The sequence below is a fragment of the Mastigoproctus giganteus genome, chromosome 9 (assembly GCF_048544385.1).
Source record: "Mastigoproctus giganteus isolate SK-2022 chromosome 9, ASM4854438v1, whole genome shotgun sequence".
NCBI lineage: Eukaryota > Metazoa > Arthropoda > Arachnida > Uropygi > Thelyphonidae > Mastigoproctus > Mastigoproctus giganteus.
Window position 1 is genome coordinate 142,559,453 of NC_143583.1, and position 17,479 is coordinate 142,576,931.

The 17,479-nt window shown below is 38.0% G+C and overlaps 1 protein-coding gene across 1 annotated transcript in view; it reads right to left on the reverse strand.

Moving 5' to 3' along the window:
• Nucleotides 1–17,479, reverse strand: part of pod1 (coronin) — a 588,411-nt gene that overhangs the window by 51,649 nt on the left and 519,283 nt on the right. The window contains exon 23 of the mRNA XM_090381732.1: nt 13,758–13,906. Coding sequence (XP_090237858.1) covers nt 13,758–13,906 — 149 coding nt within the window. The remainder of the gene's footprint in view (nt 1–13,757; nt 13,907–17,479) is intronic.

A 17,479-nucleotide genomic window follows, 5' to 3' on the forward strand; every position in this document is an offset into this window, starting at 1 on the left:
TAGAGAAAATGAATATAATTCATGGAATAACTAGACAAACTGTTAGAGGGGGTGGATAGGTGATATGACAAGTATTGAGTTTTTTTTTTTTTTTTTTTAGCTGATACTGTATAAGCTTGCTTTCTTATATCATTTGCCACTGCTAATACTAATAACAGAATCCTAAACTTTCAAAAATTCAAATCTGGGAAGTACATAAAGTATGGTCCATTAGTGACCACAGGGTAATAACAATAACCATGGCTGACACAACAAATCAAATGAACCAATTTGCAATTAAGACAATAAAATGGGAAAAATTTGATTAAACGATCAAGCAGGAATTCTAAGTTGAGGAAATTATCCAATTACAGGGAAAAAAGTGTAGATCGATGAGATAGCAGGCTAAGCGCAGCAATCAATGCCAGGCCCTCCTGCCAGCATGGCAATGTTGATGTTCAAGATTCTCTTCATTCCCAAGCCTCACAACAATTACCATAGTTGAATGTGATCAAACCTGAGGCTAAATTTGTATGCACATTTGAGCTGATTGTAGTTTAAGTCTGCATAACTACTAAATATGGTGATATTCTTGTATTCTCTCATTTTGTGAACTCCTCTGACTTTATATGGTGTCTTGGAGTGTAAACAGAACATTTATTATATCAAACATATTTAAAATATGTTTGTCTGAGTAAGAGATCTGCAGATTTACTTAACAAGTACAGTTCAATGCTGGAAAAAAGTCACGAGTTAGGCTTAAATTTGAAAGTGGCTGCAATTCTACACAGACAAGATAGGAGGGAATATATGATGAGAGCCTTGTCAATCAATTCGGTGCTGGAGAAATTGTGCAAGGCTCACAAGGTAGAATTTTTTTCATCGTGGTCTGTGCTTGCTAACAAGAGAGACTGCTTCTACAGGGATGGGATACACTTAAATAGAAAGGGTGCAAGAATATTTGCTGATGCTACTGAGGCAGTGTTAGGTGGGTCAGAAAACTGCTAGATTGGGGATATTCACAGACTAAAAGATTAACAGTAGCCACAGACAGAGGTGAAAGTGATTCTTCCATTGCTTCTATTGTAATGAGCAGCAGCCTAAGAGAGCAAGCTGCTGGGGACTTCAAGAGCAGCTGGGAGTCATTATGGAATGTGTAAATTCATGGGCTGTGTTAGGGTAAATAAAAGTAAGAACAAGTGCATGTATACTTCCACTTGTTCTTACCAGAAGTATAGTCAATAAAATTGATGAATTTGAAATGCTGATCAAGACATCACAGGCAGATATTGTTGGGATATCAGAGACATGGTGTCACACAGATATAAGCAGTGCAGAATTGGAATTTGGGGAGTACAATGTGTACAGAAAGGACAGCAGGGTAGGAAGGGAGGAGGGGTTATGCTTTTAGTTAAGAAACACATAAAATCTAAGGAAGTGTATCCAGTTGACACAGGTGGACAGTGCAATGTTGAATCTGTTTGGTGTGACATAAACACTGGAAAAGGGAAAATGAGAGTAGAAGTATGTCAAAGGCCCAATGACTCTGATGAGTACAATGAACAGTTGTGCAGAGAAATAGAATGGACCAGTAAATCAGAATGTCTTGTAATGGGGGATTTTAACTTTCCAGATATTGGCTGGAACTTATGGGTCGGTCACTCGCACGCTAGCAAGACTTTTGTGGATTTATACGGAGGATTGTTTTCTGCAGCAACATGTTCGAGGGACAATCAGAGGGAGTAATACTCTTGATCTGATTATCAGCAGTGATTATTCAAGCATTAAGAATTTGCAGATAAAGGAACCACTAGGTGACAGTGATCACAATGTACTGATGTGGGATTTACTTGAAGATGTAACTACCATCAAGCGTAAAGGGAAGGGTTTTTGTTTTTGTAAAGGTGACTACAGTGGTCTCAGACAGTTTTTAAATTCTATACAGTGGGATCAACCGATGATGCTATTAAAGGTGAATTCTAAATGAGAAGCCTTCAGGGACTTAATCTTGGAGACTACTAGGCTTTTAATATCAATTAAGAAATACTGTTCAAGGTTCAGGCCTAAATGGATGTAGGATGAATTAATGAGGCTCATGGCAGAAAAGAAAAATGCATGGGATGCATATAAATTATCAGGCAAGTCACAACGGAGGTTAGGCAGGCAAAGGCAAATTACGAGAAATCTTTGGCAAAGAATGCAAAGAGTTCTTTACTTATATAAACTCTAGAAGGAAATGGATGAATCAGATTGGTCCACTTAATGTAGATGATTCGACTATTGATGATCCTGCTAAAGTAGCTAATAAAATGAATGAGCATTTTACATCTACATTTCGCACATGAGGAGTTATTCAAGGAGGGGAATGCCAGATGTTTATAAAACTCTAACAGGGAGCTAAGTGATTTTGTAATAACTGAGAGCAAAGTGGAGGAGTAATTGTTGAAGTTAAACATAAAAAGGGCACCTGGGGCAGATGGAATCCATCCAGTTATAATGAAGGATGCAGCAAGGGAAGTAAGCAAACCCTTAGCCATAATTATGAGAGCATCCTTAGAGTCAGGAAGGTCCCCCATGGACTGGAGATTTGCAAATGTATCCCGAATTCACAAAGGGGGTTCAAAGGGTGACACAAATAATTATAGACCTGTTAGTTTAACTTCTGTTCCGGGGAAAATAATGGGGTCACTGGTTAAAGAGGTGATACAGGATCATCTAGACAAGACAGCAGTAACAGTTCAGGCACAGCATGGGGTTAAGGGAAAGTCTTGTCTGACCAATCTGACTGGATACTACGATGTGATCACAAAGGAACTAGATGCAAAAAATAATTTTGATATCATATACTTGGATTTCAGGAAAGCTTTTGATACTGTTGCACATGGAAGACTGCTGTACAAATTGGAGGGGTATGGTATTAAGGGCAAGTTACTGCAATGGATAAAAGGATGGTTGAGTGGGAGACGGCAGAGAGTGGTAAGTAATAAATGGACACTGCTCTACGTGGACTAATGTTATTAGTGGAGTCCCCCAGCATTCGGTGTTCGGTGTTGTTTTGTGTATTTATCAATGATGTCGATGAAGATATATCAGGTTTAATGTCCAAGTTTGCAGATGATACAAAGGTTTGCAGGGTTGTTAGTGACAGTAAAGACAGTATGCTACTGCAACAGGATCTAGAAAAGTTAGGCAGATGGGCTGAGAAGTGGCAACTGAAGTTTAACATTGACAAATGCAAAGTACTCCATATGGGTAGCAGTAACCCAAGTGAAACGTACCAACTGTGTGGCACTACACTCAGGGAGGTGGAGAATGAAAAAGACCTGGGGATAATTGTGCAGGCAGATATGAAGTTCTCTGAGTAGTGCAAACGGGCTGCCAGAGCAGGTCATGGAGTTTTGTCAATGATATATAGGAATTTGCTAGAAGAGACAAGGTAGTGATTATCCCTTTGTAATTTTTTGAGCAGAAATTTGTTTCTTGATTATTTTTTGTCTGTGGTAGTTTTCATGCATGCTAAGGCATAACTATTTACAATTATCTATAAAAATATTATTTGCTGATCATGCGGATGCATCTTAGATGTAACGTTAGATAACACAACAATGATGAAATAGTATGTTTTCTTCAAATGAAAATATATGATTCTGATAAATCTGAATACACTGCATTTGAATTCAATATCATCCATTAATTTTGTGGGAAATGGAAACAAAAATAATTACCTATTTCATTCAGCCTTTTAAAGTATAAAATTGACACCAAGTTGTATTCTTTACTATTCTTCTGCTTCATGATTTGCATTTATAACTGACATTTGGAGCTTCTCTGATTAGAGTCTAATAGGATTGTGACTCTAGTTTTGTTTAAGGCTTTAAATGAATTCAGCAAGCACAATGCTGATGGCATTCTTCCTCTTGCTCAGACTACGCAGATACATAAATTCAAATTGAGGAAAGATGGTTGTAGGATAAATGTGTGAAAGTTTTCCATTGTACAGTGGCGGGGGTTGTCGGTACAAACTTCCATCTGATTTTGTGAAAATAGGTAGTTTGAATAAATTCAAGGAAGAACTAGATAAACTATTGGATAGGATGGACAAGTGATGTAGGAAGTTTTTTTTTTTGGCTGATGCTTTACAAGCTTGTTTTCTTGCATGATTTCCTACTAGCGATACTAATACTAAATTCTTGATTGCATAGCAGCAACTAAAATATTGTGAGTAGGGCTTTCAAGAATGAAACACACACCAAGTTGTACTCATTATATACCAATCTAGCAAAAAGCTGCTTTTAGTGAACACCCGTTTTTCTCAATTGTCACATGTAATGAAAATGTGGAAATTTGAACAATGCAGAAACATAAAATTTTGTTGTAAACTTGGAAAGTCTTTTTTTATTATTTTTTATTTATTTTATGAATGCCCCAACAAGAAGGGTATTAGAACCTACCGTACCTAATACAGTGCACAGGTTGAAGGTAAAGAGGTTGGAAGATGATTGTTAACACTAGACTTGAATTTTTATAGAGTGTAACTTTTAGGAAATACATGAAAAGGGATTGGTGTTCCAGAAAGCAGAGGGGATAAATGAGGATGAGAGAAAAGTTGGTTCAGTAAGTTAGGAATTGGACAGTGAATGGATTAATTAAAGATGCCAGATCAAGATCAGAACCCATGGATATACAGAAAAGGCACACACACACACACACACACACACACACACACACACACACACACACACACACACACACACACACACACACACACACACACACACACACACACACACAGAGAGAGAGAGAGAGAGAGAGAGAGAGAGAGAGAGAGAGAGAGAGAGAGAGAGAGAGAGAGAGAGGAAATGATCAGTTATTAATTAACATGACAACCCTAATTTGAATGGAGTAACTTCAGAAGATTGAGAGAAATTTTGGAGGCAACATCCAGATATGGGAACAATATTCCATGGCAAGGAACATTTCACATTTTCACAGAGATAACTAGTTGTTCAGAAGAAAAGTAACACCAAGAGCAAAAGAGAAAATGTAGTATTTTTATTTGCAGAGGAAGCAATATTTGGGAGGTTTATGCCAAGAGGGAGATTAGAAATCTGAGTATATGGGAAGCAGTAACCCCAGAGTAACGTATCAATTGTGTGGTACTACACTGACAGTGGTAGAGAGTGAAAAGGACCTGGGGGTAATTGTGCAGGCAGATATGAAGTTTTCTGAGCAGTGCAGACGGTCTGCAAGAGTAGCTCATGGTGTCTTGTCAATGATATACAGAAAATTTTCTAGCAGGGATAAGGAGGTTGTTTGTTTGTTATTTGGTTTTTAGGAGCATTAGCAACTAAGGCCATATTGCTCTGGGATATGTGGTGGTCATTCCCTGACCTTTCCGCATCCTCCGTATTTGGTGGTGACGGGCTCGAACCCTGGTCTAATCAAGAAGCGTGTGCTACGTACTGCTGCTCCTTCCCACCTGGCTACGGAGGTGCCGATAAGGAGGTGATTATCCCCTTGTATAAGGCAATGGTCAGGCCATACCTTGAGTACTGTATACAGGGCTAAAAGCTTGTTTGTTATATGGTTTTTAGGAGCATTAGCAACTAAGGCCATATTGCTCCGGGAATATGCGGTGGTCATTCCCTGACCTTTCCGCATCTCCGTATTTGGTGGTAACGGGCTTGAAGCCCGGTCTAATCAAGAAGTGTGTACGCACTGCTGCTCCTTCCCACCTGGCTACGGAGGCACCCAGGGCTAAAAGCCTCATTTTATGGATGTATAACCATTGGAACGAGTACAGAGAAGGGCAACAAGATTGGCGAGGGGAATGAAGGGATCCTCTTACCAAGAGAGGTTTAAGTTCTGCAAATTGCAGCAGCTGGAGACTAGGCACCTGTGCGGTGATCTGATTGAGGTGTATAAGGCCTTGAATGGATTGAGCATGCTGAATTCTGATGGGATCCTTCCACTTGTTCAGATTACAAACCTATGGGGCATAAATTCAAATTAAGAAAACACAGATGTAGAATATATGTGTGGAAATTTTCCTTTAGCCAGCAGGTGGTTAATTGCTGGAACAAACTTCCATCTATCGTTGTGGAAGTTGATAAGTTAAATAAATTTAAGGAGGAACTGGACAGGCATTTGGAGGGAATGGTGTGATTTTTTTTTTTTTTTTTTTTTGGCTGATGCTGCATAAGCTCATACACTTGCTTTCTTGCATCACATGCCACTACTACTACTGTCGTTGTAGAAGTTGATAGATTAAACAGATTCAAGGCAGAACTAGACAAACGTTTGGAGTGAGTGAATGGGTGAAATGAGAAGTGTGTGTGTGTGTGTGTGTGTGTGTGTGTGTGTGTGTGTGTGTGTGTGTGTGTGTGTGTGTGTGTGTGTGTGTGTGTGTGTGTGTGTGTGGTTGATGCTATATAAGCTTGCTTTCTTGCATCATGTGCCCTTGCTAATCCTAATAGACAGATCTTATCTAGAAATCTGTGTCATCAATGATGAACAAAGGAACAGTAATGTCTTTTTTTGCAGGAAATCTCATGAGGGCCAAGTTTTAGAACGATTAAAGTTAACTACGTTTTCTTTGCCTCATTGAAGAATTGACATTTAAGGAATCAGTGGTAGATATTTGAGAAGCTGATGCCATTTGTGTAGGCAAGGTTTCTCAAACTGGAAAGTAGAAAGTACAGTACTACTGTCAGCAAAACTATGGATTTTAAGAATTTACAGTCAGTGGAAGGAAGTCACTAATATACAAAGAGAAAAAAGTGCAAGAAAGAATTGAACCTTGGAGAACACCACAGGCATTTAACATCAATGAAAAAGATGTCATCTACCATCACATGCAGTGAGTGTCCAGAAAACAAACTGGATATCATTGTAGAAAAAGTCAGAAATACATAAGATGGATGGAACTTGTTTAAAAGGCCATTATGCCATACTTGATCAAAAGCCTTAGAAACGTCAAGCGTAACTGCTTGAGTTTAGTTTCACCAAACTTTTCCATTTCAAGATGAGTAACTTAAGTCAACATATTACCAGTGGATCACTACTGATTGAATCTATATTGGTGATTATTGATCAAACTGAAAGTTTCAAAACAGTTTAAGAGTTGGTGGCCAATGGATTTCTCTTTTACTGTGGAAAGAATAAAGGCAAATGAAATGTGACAATAATTGGAAGGGAGGGAGGGATTTTTCATCCTTTTAAAGACCTAACTGGACATAAGTAAATTTCCAGTAAAACAAGAAAGTGTGAAAAGGAGACACAGAAGAGGGATGAGCCAAAGAGCATAGCTAATAAATTAAGGGTCTCAACAATTAAATCTAGAATCATGATTTTAAGGTTTCCCTAAGTTGACCACCTACTGTAAAATACAATAATGTGGCCTTACCTTTCATGACTGCTGTCAAAAATTTAGGTGTTTTCACAGATAAAAAGCCAAATTTTAAGCAGCATTTAACAACAATTTCACAAAAGGTCAAAAATTATGTTACACAAATACTACAGGTTACTAGGCAGGACTGTGGATTGAGTTTTAAAACTTCTACAAAAGTGTTTCTTCTCTGGTAACCTTTGCAGCTTCTATGTGGTACGGAGTTGCTACTAGCAAATCAATGCAAAAGTGCCTTATTTTGATTCAGAGATCTTTTTATTACACATGATAAAGTCTTGCTGGATTTTGTCATCTTCTGCACTTCAAGTGCTCACTGATTCTCTTCCACTTGATCTTTATCTTATTTATAGATGTTGTTGTTGTTGTTGTTTGGTTTTTAGGAGCATTAGCAGCTTAGGCCATATTACTCCGGGATATGCGGTGGTCATTCCCTGACCTTTCCGCATCATCCGTATTTGGTGGTGACGGGCTCGAACCCCGGTCTAATCAAGAAGCGTGTGCTACGCACTGCTGCTCCTTCCCACCTGGCTACGGAGGCGCCCTTATTTATAGAGCTATAGGGTATCACTTAAGGTGAAATATTCTACTTTCCATCTTCAGCATTACCATTTCAAATCAAACAAATATAGGTAGTGAATCAAAAAGACATTGAAATGAGTTAATTTCATTGTGCCAGAACAGATGGAATAATACCACAAGGATTTTGTCAGTAGAGGCTGCATCTCAGAGGTTCATTTTGCCCTAAATGAGAATACTAGAAAATCGTTTACCCTTTGAACTCTGCCTTACATATCTTACAACTGGGCATGACTCATTGAACCAAAAGTTATTTTACTTCATGCTTGTGGACACTGATCCTTGCCATTGCAAACATCCAAACAATTGGAAGTATGTCATCTTCCAAAGTCCCTCTTCAATCTTCAACTGCCTTTGCAGGTTCTTTTTGGCCATGAACCACAGCTAATATCTAATACGGAAGTCTTCCTAACCTTTTCAAATTATGCAAACAAAGTTGATCAGATAAAGAGAATCAATGCAAGATAAACATATTCTTAGGGAAAATGCATGTTTGATGTTTTCTCTGACTAACTGATACTTTCTTATGCTTTGATAGGACCTCACTTAAGAATGAACTATGGTTGATTACCTGGCTGGATGCTTTCAAGATTTCAGAGGGATCCAAAGTTACTTAAAGTTTAAAATCTTCTTTGACTGTTAGCCTCTTTTGATTTGTAGGTTCTGCAACAACCCTGATCATGTGACAACTAAATGATGGATATTACTAGAAAACTTGAGCTTCAACCGAAATTATACTGGCGTTCAAAGTGTATCACCACTTAAAATTGTAACTGTTGTCCGAACAACGTAAGTATATGGCAATATTTCATACAGACTGCATCAGATAAGATTGATACACGTAGGCGATGACGTAATATTGCATCAGCTGTTACTTTCAGCTATATAAGCACGCTGTGCAAGAGTTGCAGTCGTTCCTTGCTTGTGTCAGGAAGGCGAGTTACGTGCCGTTGACACCACGAAGAAAGAGTGCTATTGTTGCTTTATGTGAGGAAGGTTGTTCTTCCCGTTATATTGCTTATAGTGTGTCTTGTAATCAGTCGACAGTGAATAGATTTCTTTCGAAACTCAAGAATACTGGTTCTGCTGATAGGAAAAAAGGAACCGGATGCAAACAAGTCTCTATGCCAAAACAGGACTGCATTTTGAAGAACTTATGCCTTAAAAACCATAAAGCTTCTTCGTCTGAGTTGAAAAGAGAATGGAAAGAACATACAGGAGTGGTAGAAAGTGCAGTAACAGTCAGAAGATGCCTCTTCAAAAATGGACTTGTAGCTCGTCGTCCTAAGAAGAAGCCCCTCTTCACACAAAAAATGAAAAAGGAACGATTAATTCGGTGTAAGGAGCATGTTAAATGGACTCCTGAGCAGTGGAAGTCAGTAATTTTCTTGGATGAGAAGAAATTCAACCTGCATGGTTCTGATGGGAGACAAACGATTTGCCATAGACGTGGTGTAGAATACCATCCAGACTGTATGGTGTCTATAGTGAAATTCCCGACTAGCCACATCATATGGGGGTGCATTTCGTATCGCAGAGTAGGTCACCTGCAGTTTATAAAAGGTTCCGTAAATGCCAATGGATACCTAGCTATATTGGAAGGCAAATTGCTGCCAACCATTAGAGACCATTTCAACCTGCCAAGTAACTGCATCGTTCAGGACTACTCTGCTCCTTGTCATCAGGTGAAAAGTGTAAGTAGGCACTTCTGTAGTTACTTTAGTTTCATTTCTGCATTAGAGGTTCGACATTAATTTGTTTACATTTGTTACAGGTGAAAAAATGGTTGAAAAAAAAACAGTCCATTACAACTGTTAGCTGGCAAGGAAAGTGCCCAGATCTAGTAGTAGTAGTGGCATGTGATGCAAGAAAGCATGTGTATGAGCTTATGCAACATCAGCCAAAAAAAAAAAAAAAATCACACCATTCCCTCCAAATGCCTGTCCAGTTCCTCCTTAAATTTATTCAACCTATCAACTTCCACAACGACAGATGGAAATTTGTCCCAGCAATTAACCACCCGCTGGCTAAAGGCAAATTTCTGCACATCTATTCTACATCTGTCTTTTCTTAATTTGAATTTATGCCCCCTTAGGTTCATAATCTGAACAAGTGGAAGGATCCCATCAAAATTCAGCGTGCTCAACCCATTCAAGGCCTTATACACCTCAATCAGATCACTGTGCAGGTGCCTAGTCTCCAGCCACTGCAATTTGCAGAACTTAAGCCTCTCTTGGTAAGGGGATCCCTTCATTCCCCTCACCAATCTTGTTGCCCTTCTCTGTACATGCTCCAGTAAATCTACATCCTTCCTAAAATGAGGCCTCCAGACCTGTATGCAGTACTCAAGGCGTGGCCTGACCATAGCCTTATACAGAGGGATAATCATCTCCTTCTCCTTGCTAGCAAAATTCCTATATATCATTGACAAAAACCCCATGACCTGCCTTGGCAGCCTGTCTGCATTGCTCAGAAAACTTCATATCTGCCTGCACAATTACTCCCAGGTCTTTTTCATTTTCTACCGCCTTAAGTGTAGTACCACACAGTTGGTATGTTTCTCCGGGGTTACTTCTACCCATATGCAGTACTTTGCATTTGTCAAGGTTAAACTTCAGTTGCCATTTCTTAGCCATCTGCCCAAATTATCTAGATCCTGTTGCAGTAGCACACTGCCATTACTGTCATTAACAACCCTGCCAACCTTTGTATCATGTGCAAACTTCGACATTAAGCCTGATATACATTCATCAATATCATTGATAAATATACAAAACAACAGTGGACCCAACACCGAAGCCTGTGGGACTCCACTAATAACATTAGTCCACGAAGAGCAGCACCCATTGATTACCACCCTCTGTCTTCTCCCACTTACCCATCCTTTTATCCATTGTAGCAACTTACCCTTAATACCACTCTGCTCCAATTTGTACAATAGTCTTCCATGCGCAAAAGTGTCAAAAGCTTTCCTGAAATCCAAATATATGGTACCAAAATTATTTTTTGCATCCAGTTCCTTAGTTGTTGTTATTTGGTTTTTAGGAGCATTAGCAACTAAGGCCATGTTGCTCCGGGATATGCGGTGGTCATTCCCTGACCTTTCCGCATCCTCCGTATTTGGTGGTGACGGGCTCGAACCCCAGTCTAATCAAGAAGCGTGTGCTGCGCACTGCTGCTCCTTCCCACCTGGCTACCGAGGCGCCAGTTCCTTTGTAACCACATCATAATATCCTATCAAATTTGTCAGACAAGACTTTCCCTTAACAAACCCATGCTGTGTCTGAATTATTGCTGCAGTCTTGTCTAGATGATCCTGCAATGCATCTTTAACCAGTGACTCCATTATTTTACCCGGAACAGAAGTTAAACTAACTGGTCTGTAATTACTCGTGTCACCCTTTGATCCCCCTTTGTGAATTCGGGATACATTTGCACATCTGCAATCCGTGGGAACCTCCCCTGAGTCCAAGGATGCTCTCATAATTATGGCTAAGGGTTTGCTTAGTTGCTTTGCCGCCTCCTTTAATAGATAGATTCCATCCACCTCAGGTGCTTTTCTTATGTTTAACTTCAACAATTTCTCCTCCACTTTGCTCTCAGTTATTACAAAATCATTTAGTATCCTGCTACAATTTGATAACCTTCTGCCATTTTCAAACCTTAATAATTCCACATGTGTGAACATAGATGCAAAATACTCATTCAGTTTGTTTGCTATCTTGAGCAGGATCATCAACAGTCGAACCATCGATGTCAAGTGGACCAATCAGATTCATCCCCTTCCTTTTAGAGTTTATATAAGTAAAAAAATCTTTGCTGTTTTTCTTAACATCTTTTGCCAAGGATTTCTCATAATCTGCCTTTGCCTGCCTAACCTCCTTTGTGACCTGATTACAGACTAGCTTATATCTGCCATAGGCTTCTGAGTCGCTTGATAATTTATATGCATCCCATGCATTTTTCTTCCCTGTTACGAGTCTCATTAGTTCATTAGATAACCATTTAGGCCTAAACCTTGAACAATATTTCTTAATAAGTATGAAACTTTCAGTAGCATCCACGATTAATTCCTTGAATGCTTCCCACTTAGAATTTACTGTTGGTAACATCATCAGTTTATCCCACTGTACAGAATTTAAAAACTTTCTGAGACCACTGTACTCACCTTTATGGAAACAAATACCCTTTCCTTTACCCCTGATGGTAATTATATCTTTAAGTAAATCCCACATCAGTACACTGTGATCACTGCCACCTAGTGGTTCCTTTATCTTCAAATTCTTAATACACGAATGATAACCAGATCAAGAGTATTACTCTCTCTGGTTGCCTCTCAAACATGCTGCTGCAGAAAACAATCATCCAATAAATCCACAAAAGTCTGACTAGTGTGTGAGTGACCAACCCACAAGTTCCAGTCAATATCTGGGAAATTAAAATTCCCCATTATAAAACATTCTGATTTACTGGCCCACTCTATTTCTCTGTATAATTGTTCATTGTACTCATTCGAGTCATTAGGCCTATAGAGAATCCTATAGAGAACTATTGGCATCGTGTGGAATCTGCAGTTGCCAGAAAGAAAAAACCAACGGCTCTTTGTGAACTTCAGGAAGCCATAATACGTGTTTGGAACCACAAACTATCAGCTGATTATCTTTAGAAATTGATCTTGTCGATGCCTCGACGGTGTGCTGCTGTCATCAGGGCCAGAGATGGTTCAACTAAATATTAGTTTGCACCTGGTGAACTTTTCATTTTGTGTTCCATTTAAAATGATAAACTGAAGCAAATTGAGGGCTTCTGATAACATTTCAGCCATAATTGTCATGTTTACCAAAACTGTTGTATAAAGGTTGCAAATGCTCATTTTGGAATATTTTGAGAGCACCTGTGAAATATTACTTAGTTTTGCCTTAACTATTAATATCTTTTGTTCATATTTCTATTTGTGATGCTAGTCATTAATATAACATACCATCGTGAAAAAGGGTTAGAAATGTGAAATTCCTAGGTGATGTGCTTTCTTTGAACACCAGTGTATAATCCCAATAACCTCTTTTGTAAAGGTTGGTTTGCAAATCTATTTTTTTTAGTCCTGCTACCTGGAGTGAATGTTGTGGTACCCAGACTGACTATGAACTAGTTCATGGACTCCCTCTTCTCAGAGTGGTCTTTGGAATACACAAATACACATTATGCTATCTTGTCAAATCTCTACTAACTGACTCCATTTGGACTTACAATCATTGTTCTGATGATCTAGTAAACACAGATTGGAAGACTCAATGTATGTTCTCCTAGAGAACAGAAACTGACATTATGATCTTTCTTATTTCTGTTCTTATATATTTTTTTGATCAACTTTAAAAAAAATCATGTTCAGGAACTGGATGAGCTACTGACAATCCCTCTACCTGCAACTTGCTGGTACTGCTAAGATTGTGCATTGCAGGATTTTTTTTTTATCTTTTCTATTTATGTATTTATTTTTATTCTCCCCATGCTAGTACCATCAGGTTCTAAGCATCTTAATTTTGTTCCCCAATATTACAGATCAGATCAGTGACTTTCAAACTCACATCTATAAATAAAACTTTTCTAAATTTCTGTAATGACCATTCAACCATTACAGAAATTTACAAAATTTTGTAATGAATTCTATTACAAAATAAAGGAAATATTTTAATGCCAGTACATACAAAACTAATCCCTTTCTTTGTAAATGAGTATTAATAAAATATATTTTGCAGTCAATCAATGCTGCTATATATGACTACAGCCATCTTACCATTTCTTCCTTCTCTTTCACTCCTTGCATGAATGCTAATGAACTTTCCATGACTGCATCACCAGCAAACATCAAGGAAGTTTCAGGCTGGGATTCAGCAGGCAAATATTCAATCTGGGGAGGCTTCACTGGATTTGGTGCCTCAGACACTGAAGAAGAAAATTTTTACATTTAAATAATGTGAAAACAGATACTGGGTATTCATTATACTCATACTTTATCAAGAATTAACTATATAATATTGGTGTAGGTACACCAATCGTTTCGAAGCTAGTTGGCTTCATCATCGGTGGGTGGGCAGGTACCCTGGTAATGCAGAATGCCATCACAGTTGCGAAGTTTTTCTATAATATTATTAACTATATAATATTGGTGTATCTACACCGATATTATATAGTTAATTACCTAACCCATAAGAAATTATGCCTTGTGCATTTCATCTTCTAATACATTATTATTTATTCACCATTTAGCATCTCTCATATTGCGGAAAAAACTTCGCAACTGTGATGGCATTTTGCATTACCAGGGTACCTCACTCACCAATGATGATGATGCCAACTAGCTTCGAAACGATCGTCTGGGTGGTGGTATCCACTGAAAATAAATAACAGTAGTCTTCTCTACTAGAGAAGTGATATTTATTCAAAGTAGTGCAATACCAACTATCTCATTGTGAAGGCACCTGCAATATGAGATACAATTAAAATGATGCCTTTACACTACATACGTAGTTCAAATTTATGGGTAAACTATGGTGTATCTACACCAATATTATATAGTTAATTACCTAACCCATAATAAATTATGCCCTGTACATTTCATCTTCTAATACATTTTATCAAGAATGTAAAGCTAAGCTTTTAAGATTATTTTCCTAAAGATCACCTTTATTAAGTATTGCTATAAATAAATTTTTCAAATTTTACAATATATTGAAAATCTTGCATACATGTTTTCTTAAATACTATAACATAATTCTTTGACATCACACTTAAAGGACATTATTAATTAGCTTGGCACAGTAAATTCATTTTCCACACAAATTTCATGCAAAACAAGCCAGCACACTGATGACTAATTCATTAACAAAAATAAGCAATAATTCATGGGATTATTTTAAAATTCTAAATTTAATGCAAAATTAGAGTTCAACTATTTTTTCCTAAAAATATGGAGAAAACTTACATTACAATGATAAAACAAGAATGGGCCATAGAGTCTCTGTTTTAAATTCAGAGTTAGGATGTTATTATTAATGTAACAATATTTTTTGTTAATATTGCATCATTGTTGTTGTTAGGTTTGTTGGTGCATCAGCAACTGTGGCTATAATGCACTGATTTCTGATTAGTATATCTTTGTTGTTGGTGCTGATTCTGATAAAAATTCAAACAAGGTGATATTTATCAATCGATTTTAGGAAAACAAAAACGTCATCCATATCCTGATGATCTTCTAGAACATTATGTAGTGTTAATTGATTGCAATTTTTGAAAAGTAAGGAGAAAGCAGTTTTTCGTTCTCTTAGATATAGTGGGCATTCGATAACGATATGCTTTATAGTGAGTGGACATGAACAGTTACAGCATTGTGGGGCATCTTCCTTTCTTAATAAATAACTGTGGGTGAGGTATGTGTGACCAATGCACAGTCGCGCTAGTACAGTTTCTTCTTTTCTATTTCCTCTCAGACTGGATCGCCACTGTTTGGGTTCTTTCTTTATTTCATAAAGTTTATTATTTGTTTCTTTTTCCCATATACATTTCCACTGTTCTTTAGAGGTCTGCTGTATAATGCATTTATAGTCAACATAAGGTATCCTGAAATTGGAAGAGATAGGATTTGAAGAATTTTTGGCAGCTAAATCTGCCTGTTTGTTTCCTGTAATTCCACAGTGTCCAGGAATCCAACAAAAAATTATGTGGTGACCACGTGCATGAATTGCCATTAACTGAGTCCAGATTTGCTGTAAATGCCCCAACAGAGAATGACTGTTGGGGCATTTACATTGCATACAATTCATGGCACTTAATGAATAGGTATATATTATGGATTGAGTATATGATGCTTCTTTTATTTTCTCCAGGGCTAGTAAAATACCATACAACTCAGCAGTATAATTACTACATTCTGAGGGGAGCTGTTTGGCGATAGCATCTGGCAGGACTACAGCTGTACCAACTTTACTGGCAGTCTTGGATCCATCTGTATATAGCTGCACGTAACTCCTAAACTGAGTGGAGAGGGACAGATGTAACTGTCTGATGTTAATATCTGGAAGATTATTCTTTCCCCATTTCTGATAGTATTTTTCTATATGTATTGTGGGTATTTGCCATGGCTGGATTTCCATGCTAGTATCCTGCATTATGTTATTCATGTTGAGTCCCCAGCTAGGGTTTAGAGCTTAAAGCCTAATGTCAGATGGTTTGTTGAGACGTGATTTAGTTCGATAGAGGTTTTCCCATTTTGGTCTGAAGAGATATTGCCATATCGGGTGATGTGGAAAGCTGCTGATTTTAGCGGCATAATTTAGGAGAAGAATTTGTCACCGAAGGTCTAGCGGCGGTTCATTGGCTTCCATATATAGACTTAAAATGGGAGATGTACAAAAGGCACCCAGTGCAATTCGAAGTGCACTATGATTAATGGGATCGAGCCATTTCAGTACACTTGGCCTAGCTGAGGCGTATGCAGGAGATGCATAGTCTAAGTGGAATCTAATTAATGAGCGGTATAAATGTGGCAACATATACCGATCTGCACCCCATGACATAGAGGAGATTACTCTAATAATATTTAGTTTCTTAAGACAGCTGGTACGAATATATTTTATATGTTCAAGGAAGTTTAATTTTTTATCAAGTATTATACCAAGAAAATGAGTACTTGGTTGAAATGTAATACAATGGGAGTCTAACTGAAGGTTTGGATCAGGATGCAATGTACGTTTACGATAGAAGTGTACTGCAGTTGTTTTCGATTTAGAAATTCTGCAGCCATTGTTTTTGGCCCAAGAGACTATTCTATTAATGGTGCCTTGTAGTTGTCTCTCAATAATTCACATATTTTGAGAATGACATGAGATGGCAAGGTCATCAGCATACAAGTATGCATAAACTGTGTTAGGTATACAATTGGTTATAGAATCGATCCTGATGGCAAAAAGTGTTGCACTCAGCACTCAGCCCTGGGGAATTCCCTCTTCTTGAGCATATGTTCCAGAAAGTGAGGAATGGTAGAGGACTTGGAAGGATCTGTTAGATAGGAAGTTCTGAATAAATTTCGGGAGATGACCCGAAGACCAGATTTATGTAAGTCCCGAAGAATCCCATAACGCCTAGTTGCATCAAATGCTTTCTCGATGTCAATGCATATCATAACAAAGCGTTCATTTCTTAGAAAGGCATTCCGAATATTTGCTTCCGCTTTGATGATGAGATCAAGCATTAGCATTAGTAGAGGCATTTGATGCAAGAAAGCAAGCTTATGCAGCATCAGCCAAAAAAAATAAATAAATAAAATAAATAAATAAAAAAATAACCACTTCCACTTCATCCCTCTGTTCGTTCGAAATACCTGTCCAGCTGAGCCTTAAACTTATTCAGGCTATCAACCTCCACGACAAGGGATGGATGTCTATTCCACCAACCAACCACCCGCTGGCTAAAGGCAAATTTCCTCACGTCTATCCTACATCTGTCTTTCCTCAATTTGAA